The 11734-nt window shown below is 38.1% G+C and overlaps 1 protein-coding gene across 1 annotated transcript; it reads right to left on the bottom strand.

Moving 5' to 3' along the window:
- Window positions 1–7997: 7997 nt before the first annotated feature.
- Window positions 7998–10781, bottom strand: LOC124158005 (piggyBac transposable element-derived protein 2-like). Its single transcript, XM_046533148.1, has 2 exons — window positions 10545–10781; window positions 7998–10159 (listed from the first exon to the last, which is right to left on the bottom strand). Exon 2 carries the CDS (start codon window positions 10154–10156, stop codon window positions 8342–8344), a length of 1815 nt encoding a protein of 604 aa, XP_046389104.1. The 5' UTR covers window positions 10157–10159; window positions 10545–10781; the 3' UTR covers window positions 7998–8341.
- Window positions 10782–11734: the final 953 nt, after the last annotated feature.

The raw sequence follows: 11734 nt of genomic DNA, 5'->3' as shown, positions 1-11734 counted from the left end.
GAGCATGGGTGTTTTCTCATGAACATCCCACAGAGAAAGCCACACACATTGCCAATCACCTTGCATTCACTTACATCTAACATGTCACCTGCTCCAAGCTCACTAAAACTATGATCTACTTCTAATTGGGAACCATTGCTTTAATTATTTCTATTCTTAGATACTCATTGGCTAATTTTAACTATAAACTCTTCTAAGTCTAGCTCATAATTTGATGCAGATGATAATTTAGAAATTGATGTAAGCAACAGGTGCTTAAATCCTTTTCCGAATTGCATAACTGTAGGGTTGTCATTACACCCATATTGCTGTCGGATCACTGAAAAGACGTTTTCCTAAGCATCCTGATTTAAAACTTAAGTGCAGAGCCTTGGGACGCCATACTGATCCTTCAAATCACCATACAATCCTAATAAACTTCTAATACTAAGAAGCCATCCCTTCAAGCAAGGCATAAACCTTTGGCACCCCACAAAACGACTGCCCTTCAACTTCCTGTATGCCTCTTTGAAAAACTGAACATGAGGGGTGTTCTCCCCGATTGCATACCGCAATTTGTTAGGGTGGCAATTTAGACTACTACTGTTAAATGTGTCGAACAACTTATCCATAAATTCAATGAAATTGGCTGTATCCTTTGCCTCACCAGGAAGTTTCCCTAAAGCTACAAATGTATGCATAGCTACACTAACACTATCACTAAAGACCTGTGATGCCAACTTCACTCATCTTTTTGAAAGGTTTGACATCAATGTGAAATTTTGTAATTATTGGTATCATTTACAGCTTGAGAGGATTAGACAACGCAAACAAGCTTCTCAAGTGACACCACTGAACTCTGCTACCGTCAAAATTTAAATTATATTTAAATAAATTATTCCTCATTGACTTAAGGAGATGGGGGGATCAAACATGAAGTAAACGCGCTGACCATTTGCCATGAAAAAAGGCCTCTTGGTAGTTGTCCCTAGATTTCTTCGTATCTTCAAATTATGGGGTCACAAATTACAAGCTTAACAATGTACCCTGCACAGCTTAACTATGCATTCTAATACTATTTCCTGCAGCACATCTGCACTTGTGCCACTGTGGGTCACCCAGTAGCCAAGGCACTGTTTCCACTTCTTACTAATACCTTTAACCATAACAACTAAGCAATGATTCCCAATGGTTGGCTCCACTCCATCACCATAATTACAATAACCTAAAAATCTACACCACAATCATAATACAGACTTTCTTTCACTGATACTTCGTCAATTGCTAGAGAAACTAGCTGATCAGAACCTGTAAGGTTTTTGGAGTGTTTCTCCAGCGCAGCCAAGGCATTATCATCAATGCCTGGCTTCACAATAACCTCCTTCTGCCAGTTCAACAATGACCGTACTGACGGAAGACAAAGTGTTTTCTGTAGGAACCTGTATGCCTTAGGTCCATGATAGTACAAAGATAATGCAAAATCTTTCATGTAGGACGCCAACGACGACCATACTTACCAATACCATTTACCTGCAATTGGGCCATGAAGAGCTGGTGAGCACTATTATGTAAATATTTTTTCCCCAAGTCTACCAAAGTCTGTCGCTCTACCTTTGGACTTGCCCCAAGTGGTTTAGCTTTGGCCCTAAACAAATTACTGCGAGGGCGACTTATCGTCCGCTTGTATTTAGCCAACCTTCTGCTGGTTCTTGGGGTTGGAACACTTCTAGTTGACCAGCGACATTTTGGAGTGACAGAACCTGAAAATTGTTACCGTATTTTCAGTGGAAAATAATGATAAATGAATTAGAAAAGAAACGAACTAATGTTAAGGCACTTCATAATGAAATTACCATGAGTGCCTGCTAGGGTTGCTAATGGAGTTCCTGGTCTCGTATCTTCCATATCACCATCACCACCTTCCTCAGTCTCAACGTTAATGTAGGATGGCTCTGGGCCTAAATCAGAAGGAACAGTGCAAATTAGCTAAACATTCAAAGAGAGTCTACAATTAACCAATCAATTAAATCAGGGAACAGGGAAAATTTACAGTGACAGGTAGAGCTCCGTAAGGATTTTGATGGAGAGAAAAACAAGGAATGGCTATAGATTATAATTAATATAAATGTTTGTTTGAAGCATTACTACTCAAAAACTTACTATTTGGGATGATGACCGCTTCAAGGGCAACACGAGCAGAAGAGGAATCAACCTCCTTGTTTATTGCAGCATCTGAAACATCAATCCATGAAACAGTTACTTCCATTATTCTGTATAAAACAACACCAATGGATAATGGAAAGCCAGTTTATAGCTTGCCTTTTACAGAAATTAATGAAAAAATTAAATAAATATTAACAAGCAGTGCCCAAATATTCAATACTTAGACAGCTATAACAATTACAGAAGTTTCCGTGGAAAACAAGTCCCACTCTTGGAGAAACTGTTACACCTGAATAAAATTTAGTCCCAATTTTAAAACCAGGTGAACATGTTTACGCGAACTTCCACTAAGATATATTTGGTACATATTCTACGATAACAGAAGCAAGTCTATGTCGTAAATAGTAGATTCTTTACAAAACCAAGGCATGATTATGACGAAGTAGATACTTCTTCGCATTCGAAACTTCACTTTCATTCCAACATAGCCGTAGTTGCGGCAAAAATTAGGCATCCCAGCAGCAAGTGAGTGTTTCCAGGAAATAAATATAATATTTACATCTTTACTCGAAGTTTCATAATATGCCCAGAATCCTCTTATGACATCAATCTTACCCTTGAAAAAGAAAATACCGACGCCGACGCTCGTCTATCACTGACTAAAAATAATGAGCACGGAAATAGCCATGGACTATTTTTTCGTATAGGCGAACCCATTCGATTACGTAAAACTCACCGGAATCTTGAGCTGATAGCCGTTCATACTGAGACGGAATAGCATCCACCTTCAAGAGAACACGTGGGCTCTTCGACTTAAAATCGCGCTATAGGAAGTGGTTGCTACATATTCTCAAGTTTTTCAAGTTCCGCCCACGCAAGTCTTCACGTAGGGCGAATTTCAACCACTCATCAGCACTGGGAAAAATCACAATAATTACCGATGAAACACGGAAAAATGCACATTCTTAAGTTAAATTATCTAAGGGATAATATAAATGCTTACCTTTGTTGCTCTTTCGGAAAACTAAAAAAAGAAATTCTATCGTCTACTCGGCAACCAAAAAAATTGCTGCACCACGCCACAATGCAGTATTGCCCACGCTTCCTCTTGCCGGAGCAAACTAACGGTACGTCAGCCATCTTTATAATCTTCAGTTCGCTCCGAGATCCGTACGTAACGAAGACAAACTGGAAACTGAGCGACGGGCGAACAGACCGGTGGAGGCGCTGTAAAAGTAATCTACAGCGACACACCGTGGCATACCAAAAAAGCTTAGAGCTGCGGAGGCCTGGAAATGCTGCCATCGCATACACCAGAAGAAGGGAAGCCATGGAGAAGTACAATGAAAGGGAGTGACACAACGGCTTTAAATGCGTTAATTACAGCTTTAAAATAGCAAACTTTTCGGAAAATTTTAATGTAAATATTTTTTTTTAATTTAAAACTCTCAAAAACCCTAGCAAATTACGATAAATGACAAAAAAAGTTACGTTTAGCGCTGCACTACCAGCTGGTACCATTTGGTACCGCTAGGCGTTAACGGGTTAATGAAGTCGTTTGGTAAAGAGTACTTATTTGGTAAAGAGTACTTATTTGGTAAAGAGTACTTATTTGGTAAAGAGTACTTATTTGGTAAAGAGTACTTATTTGGTAAAGAGTACTTATTTGGTAAAGAGTACTTATTTGGTAAAGAGTACTTATTTGGTAAAGAGTACTTATTTGGTAAAGAGTACTTATTTGGTAAAGAGTACTTATTTGGTAAAGAGTACTTATTTGGTAAAGAGTACTTATTTGGTAAAGAGTACTTATTTGGTAAAGAGTACTTATTTGGTAAAGAGTACTTCATTGGCTGGAACACAAAATTTCAGTCGTCTGAAAGCTATTCAGCCTCCTCCGTCCATATTAGAATGAAAAAACTTTGTAAATTTCACATTAATTTTATTAACACGACCAGTTTCATCGCTGCGCGACATCATCAGGTCACCCGTCCTCCGTCCATAGTAAGAAATCCAAAAAGACTAACAGAAATGAACCTATGAAAAGCATTCGAGTAAGTATCTTGGCTCATTTTTAAAAGCCTGGTTTGCCTTGATGGAATTATCCCTAAAATATACATTCAATATCTATCTATGCTGACATCTGTCATTGTTTTTTTCTACCAAAAAGTATTTCAAGATATAACTTGAGTTATGCCCATTACTTGCTGATATGGTAAACGGTTTTTTCCAAAAGTAGTTTGGCAAGCTAAAAAGTTGTACAAATGAAACCTACTGACCCATTTATGCAATGATTTACAAATTAGGGCCCATAGGGGACCCATGATCCATTCTCTTTCGAGGGAAAAAATAGAAAACTCTAAGAACTCCTGATGAAGTCTTCTCGAGAAATCAGCCGGGTCAGGGTGGACATTGCTGCCAACGTTTCAACGGCCGCCGAGCTGTGGAACGGGGATCGAAAAATTTGTATGCCCTTAACCTCCCAATGCATCTTTCAATGTGGATTCTCAGACTCGCTACTTTTTTCCCAAACATAGACACTGTTTCATTCAAAATTTCCCCATTAATCACACTTGGAGGCCTAATTAATTTACTTCCCTGCTCCATCAGCAGACACTCCAGTCCTTTAAATCCCCGGTAAGCCATGACATCTACACCTTTTTCAAGTTGTGACAGAAAGCCACTCTCTTTCGTCGCCTGGATATCCGATAATCTCCCTTAGAAACCATTAGATATGAAAATTATGGTCCCATAAGGTGATGCTTTTCACCTGCTGTCGTTTATCTAATGGTTTATCTTTTATGTACTTAAAAGTATTGCATTTTTTGTGTTCAGAATAAGTTTCTGATTGATCAAATGGATTTGTATGTTTCTCAATTTGAATTCCAAATGTGTCAATAATCACAAATGTTGATTTAAATCCATCTCAAGATGCCACAGGTAAATTTTCAGCAACTGCCCGGGGAGGTAACAATCTTATAAACTGTCTCATGGCAGAGGCTACAGATTTTATGTTCCGGTTGAAGAACCTCGCTGCATAGGGCCGTCCTGATGTCCCAATGTGTCGAAAGGGAAATTCCACCTTTTCTTTCTCAAAGTAAGAGTGAGATCATCCATCTTCTCTAGGCATAACTGCTATATGATGTTCTATTTTTCAATATGCCTAGCAAAAATAAAAACTCACTAGGTACACCCATGTGGTGCATACCATCATGCTCATTGTAAAATCGAGTAACCTTTAGTTCCTGTACACCAAAACTGTGCGATTCGCCATCCGAATCCGATTTTGGCTCATATTAACTGCCACAGTCAGACTGGCTTTCTGATGAGCTAAGAGAAGAAACAGATGAATAAATACTTTCCACGTTTAGCCTAGCCTTCTGCTCATTCATATGCAAGTGTTTCGCCGGTGAGATGCCTCCATCCACCACTTTAGGTTTTACACCGTGACCGATGTTGGTCTGGACACCTTTACTTCGGTAGTAAGGTGTCCCTTTTGGTTTCCGCCCTCTCCTTACTTCAGCAGAAACAGGTGACCTGTTGGCATCAGCCTCAACGCTGGGTATCATGGGAGCAGGTACTTAAGCTGAAACAATCAAATATAATTTTTACTTTTTTTATGATCCACTCGCACAATATTTTGGCCAATAGTCACTGTTTTGGTCTTCTAAATAATTAAAATCATCTTCAATCATAATATTATCTAAAAATGCCACCTCCTATTTTCTCAATTGCTAGTATGAAAGTTGCACCATCAATAGTAAATATAAAAATATTATCATTTTATAACCTTTGCTTAATATCACGTAATCAACAGAATCTGGTGATTAATTTTTAGAGGCATAACTTCAAGGTGACAGAAAAATTCTATTTACTCACCCAAGTTCAATACCGTATACTTTTATAGAATCATATGCATGTGAATACCCAGAACTTGACCCTACTGCTACGATTAGTAAATCCGTCACAGAATAATGATCTAGCAAGTGAACATTTTCCAATATTTTAGGAGATAAATATTTATGGATCATATCTGATTTTGTGATTCGATCAGAATATTATTATTGTTAAATTGTTACAAGTAGGCCATTGGCCTGGTGGTAACATGTACATATGTTGCAAAAACAATAGAAAACATTATAAAAGCCCTTGGTCCCTACTTCTTCAACCGCTTTTTAAAACTATGTAAATTTTTCGGGAAGGGCTCAAATAGTTTTGCTGGTAGGTCGTTCCAGTCCCTTATGTCCCGATCAATTCTAGTCAGTGAGTGGTGCAACATGGCCTTAGCCGCCGACGCACCCTGTAAAAGAAACACCACTACTACTACTCCCTTATGGTCCTATTCAAGAAGGAGAATTGCTTCGCATTTGTCCTTTGTGATAGGCACTTTTTCTTAAACTGGTGATCATTTTTTCCAACAAAGCTGGGTAAAATTTTGTCCATGCTTTTTCCACACTCATTATTCTAAACATGCCACATAGCCTGCTTCTTTTCCTCCTCTCTTGTAAACTCTCCTTCCTTAGAACTCGGAGCATTTCTGAAACACTACGTTTTTTATGCTTTCCCAACACATACCTAGCAGCTTTTCTTCTTCTCCAATTTCTTGACCTCACCTGTAACATGTGGGTCCCAGACAAGAGGTGCGTACTCTAATGTTGGTCGTACTAGGGTTGTAGGCCATTTATTTGGTGGCCCTGGTGCTTCCTCTGAGGTTTCTCATCACCCAGTGCAATACTTTAAAAGATTTCTTGATTGTGTGTTCGACTTTTAAACCCCATCCTAAATTCTTAGATAAAGGATAATAACCTAAATCTAAAGGTTCAGCAGGCTGGCTAACATCATCTGATAACTGTAGTTTTTCAGCAGCAACATTCCCTTAAAAAAAGAACACATTGATATGAATTGCACTAACAGTCATAAATGTTGTTAATAATTGTTCTAACTAAATGATGTTAATTGAAATTCGTATCTAAATGCAAATGTACTTACGATTTTTTCGTCTCATGGCCGGTAACACCAAAATAAATCAACTATAATTTACGATGAACTCATTGCCATAGGAAATATTCAATAGTCAATAACATGGAAACTATTGTAGGTATCTACGGTAACCATTATCTTGCACTAACTCGCCCAAAATTTCTTTTTGCTCTCTTCAGCGTACTTTCTCTGTCAGCTCGTGGTAATCCAAATCCTTAGCAAAAAATTTTTGTAGTCGCAGCACATTTTTACATCCGTGGTCCTGCTTGCGTGAGGCTCCATTCGTAAAAATTTGCAAGATCTTCTTTGTACTACGACGTGCGTTTCGCTTCTAGGGCATCGAGTCTCCTCCTGTTTCCTTCTGACAATGAGTGGAGGATGTTCGGCTTGAAATCACTTTTGTGTTTGCAATCTAATAAATGATTGGCGAACTTGTATTGCTCTTTTTTCTTCTTGAAACCATTGTGATGTTCACTTACTCTGATGCGAACACTTCTCTCCGTTCTGCCGATGTATTTCATACTACAATCGTCGCACTTCAGGCAACTTCTTTTTTCTGGAAGGATACGATCTTTGCAGTTGGGTAACAATGTTTTGAGAGTTGAGGGGTTTAATATGCAATTCTGTATTTTTCTTTCGGGAAGCAGGAGGTAACAGAATGAGAAATATTTTCCAGGAAGGGAATCCTACACCAATTTTTTGAAGTGTTGATAGGGGAGAGCGAGGACACCATTGATAAGTCCAATTTCTTCCGGACTTTATTGAGGATGTTATCAATGATTGCTGGTTGGTCTGTCAGGAGGAACCGCAGGGAGGAGGTCGCAATCGCACGATTGAGAATTGGGCACTGCGCTCTGACCCACTCGTACCTCTTAACCCTTTCCAGTCCAAATAATGAATATGCAGCAAAAAAATTTATTTACTGCACTAAAATGACTTTGAAAGTGTTATATATGTGCAGAGAATCTTTAGTGCGTTCAAATATATATTAATACAAAATTTCAGACCTGATTCCAAATGGAATCAGTGGCCTTTTTGAAAGCAATGATTTCCGTTCTAACTGAAGTTTCATTTAAATAGTATACAGGTTTAAAACAACATAAAATTTGTAAATAATGTACAAATTACATTGTTAAATTATCAATTTATTTAATAAAACAAATTTTTGAACTTCATGTAGATTACATATTACCTTTTACATGAAATACAGGGGACAAATATATCATTTTACATGAAAAGTTTTGAAACAGTTTTTTTCGTTGGAGAAGCACAATGGTAAGTTGCATTTCTCGCACTTCACTCGCGTATAACTTTTTATGCACAATTTACATCTATTTTTAGTATTTACATGCAAAGGCCAATGATCAATCCCATCGAATCGAACATCGGCCACCGGCCGTGGTGTAAAAGTTCTTTTCGCCACTCCTTTTCCCTCCACACTCGGTGATGAAGATGGTCTTCCTCTCTTATTAGAGATATTGGGACCAAAGTAGAGTAATGCATGAGCTACAGATAATTTGAACTCAATCAAGGGCATATATTTTTCTTTCAATTGCTCACAATGTCTGCGGTATAACAGCCAAGCATTTACAACACTGAGGTCGATGAAGTGAAAAATCACCCTGAGGTAATAACGCTTCCCTTTGAGGTTTGTTCTGTAAAGTTCCAGAAGCATATCTTGTTTATCGACTCCTCCCATATGCTTATTGTACGCACGAACAATATTTGGCTGTGGCACGTCTATGTACCTTTTTTCTGCTACAGACCAGCGTCGAACATTTTCCACAGGATGAGCCCCAACAAAGTTGGAAATTAAATACACTGGTTTATTGTCCAGCCATTTCAAAACAAACGTATTTTCACTTTTCTCAAGTCTATAATCAAAGCTACCCCTCCCTTGTTTTTTCAACTCCTTGTCACTTTTCAAAGTGCATTGCCCTAGCCTATTTCTACGGATAGTTCCTGCAGCTAAAATACCATCTTTCCTTAGTTGCGAGAATAGTTTAGGCGAGGAAAACCAGTTATCACAATATAATTTGAAATTTTTGTGCTTAGGGATATTTTCTGCTAGCCGAATGACAATATCACCACTGATTCCAAGACCAGATTCTTTTACATTAGTTTGCTTGCCCAGATAAATTTCAAAATCATACACAAATCCGCTAACCCCTGCACGAGCAAAAACCTTCACTCCCCACTTGTGTGGTTTGCTTTTCATATACTGCTTCAATGCTGTATGAGCTTTCAAAGGAATCATAAATTCATCCACTGAATTATGCTCTTCCGGTTCCACTTTCAGGAAGTTTTTCCTTAGAGCATTTAAAAATGGCCGGATTTTGAACAGTTTATCGTAAGCAGGATCATCACGGGACAACATATTGTCATTATTATTAAAATGTAGATTACCTCGCAAAGTTTTGAATCTATTGCGAGACATGACATCTGCAATTTGACCATATCGCGACTTTTCACTCCAGAACATGGAGTAACTTGGCATTGTGACAATGCTCATAATCATATGAATTCCTAGGAGCTGATGTATTTCTTTGTCATTAGTGTTTACATTTTGGCATTTTTCCTGCACTGAATAGAGATTAGTTTGCTCTACAATATTACTTATCATATCATTATCAACAAAAAGCTTGAAATATGAAAATGGGGTGCTAATTTCATCAGGAGGTGGTGAAAATTGAGAGTCACATGAGGAATCAACATAACCTAGGTCTTCATAAGTCCATAATGACCTATTTACTTTTCTCTGCGATTGGTTCATTAGATGCGGATAACGTTGTGCCAAAGGCATGTCATCATCATCACTATCATCACTACACTTATTTACTTCAAAAGCAAGTCCGACATCAGGGATGTTCGGAAAACCCTGTACCTCGGTATTCATAACGTCAGGTCCGACTGCTTCTCTATTCAAAAGCCAATCCGGGTTTTCCTCTGAGATGTCTTCATCATCTGAGATGTCAATATCAGAGATGTCACCTTCTAAAATGTACACTATTTCCTTAGTCGTCAATGATGTCGCCATCGTCTGAAATGGAAATGATTCGGTGAAAATAAAATCTATTTTCCAAAATCCCTGTGGCTTTACTAAACATAAATACACTGAAAAAACAATTAGACAATTCCGTTCATGAGATATTCAATTAACACGTTCCGTCAATTCTAATTCGTATTTAAAATACCAACTATTTCGTTGGATCTCAACTAATGAGCTTACTTTCAGTAAAATGATGCTTTGCAAACTCGGTCAAACTTAACACATACATCTGGGCCACTGATTCCAAATGGAATCATGTTATATTTTATAAAATTACAAAGACATTTCCTCTCGCAGAAGCTTAAAATCTCTTATAATCAATGTCAAACAATGTCGAAAGAGCTCTTAATTTTTATGGTCAAAATACTGCACTTACCTCCGTTTTTCATTCATGTAAAACTCCGCCGATGAACTCCGAAGAATACTCACAAGCACATGTGCAGCAATCTTCATCAATAGCTGAAGATCGTATTTATTCTTGAACGGCGAGTCATAAAACCTGGTGGTGGCACTATGTACTACGGCCGCTAACGCTAAATAGAGTCCGCGGGGGATTTGAATTGATGCTCGAAGCAGGAAAGCGACGTGATTCCATTTGGACTCACTGGACCGGAAAGGGTTAACCGAAGAGAGAATTCCACCCCTATGTGATGTTTGCGACTCTCCCATTACTGTGAGACATCTCCTGACTGATTGTGAGAAATACCGCTCTGTGCGCCATCGGCTGAACATCGGAGGAGACCTAGGGCACATCCTAGGAGACGACCCTGATAGTGTCAGCCGAGTGATAAAGTTTTTAATAGAGACCGGGCTAATTAACAGTGTTTAAATTCCAACCTTTTTATAATTTGACAACCCCTTTTATTTCAAAACTTTTATGAATGTTTAAATGTTTTTTTTAATGCATCTTTTAAAATTTTTTGTTTTTATAGATTGTCTGTGGTGCAAATGACCTTAGTTGTCGAGGCACCCTAAACACAAATACTACTGGTTGGCAGCCATAACCTTTGCTATGTGCTGAATGATTTTCCATTCCTTATTGTAATTATGTACACAGAGGAATTTTTATGAGTCTATTGATCAAAGAATGGAACGCTGCTGTCTTGTGTTGGAAGGGGTGGCATGATTCTGCGGGAATGTTTTACGCGGGAACTTATTTATTGTTATTCAATTGAATGCACCGAATCAGTTTCAAGAATCATTTGAGTTGAAAAATGGATGATATTCTTGGCATATGAAAGTTTTGGTCATTTGACCCATACCACCCACCATTCCTACTACTACCACGCGTGGTAGTTAGTGAAAACTCATTATAGTTAGGGTATCAAAGGAATCTTTCATCTCATCTACTCGTGACCGGACTTCGGATGGTGATGCCACGGATATGATAATAATAATTTTATTGTCGTTTAGCCTTTTCAGTAATAGACGACGTTAAACATCTACAAATATTAAAACAGTATGCATTGGAGCTTTATGCAATTTGAGACAAGAACATTACACAAATACAAATACAATTTCATTTACACATTGGCAACAATTATAAAAGACCAGCAATCCCTAGAT

The sequence above is a fragment of the Ischnura elegans genome, chromosome 4 (genome assembly GCF_921293095.1).
Source record: "Ischnura elegans chromosome 4, ioIscEleg1.1, whole genome shotgun sequence".
In the NCBI taxonomy this organism is placed as follows: Eukaryota; Metazoa; Arthropoda; class Insecta; order Odonata; family Coenagrionidae; genus Ischnura; species Ischnura elegans.
Note: the sequence above shows the minus strand (reverse complement) of the source record. Positions and strands in the feature narration are given on the sequence as shown.

What these genes read in the sequence shown, in the direction of transcription:
- LOC124158005 (XM_046533148.1), bottom strand. Translation starts at nt 10,156, where the DNA reads ATGGCGACATCATTGACGACTAAGGAAATAGTGTACATTTTAGAAGGT.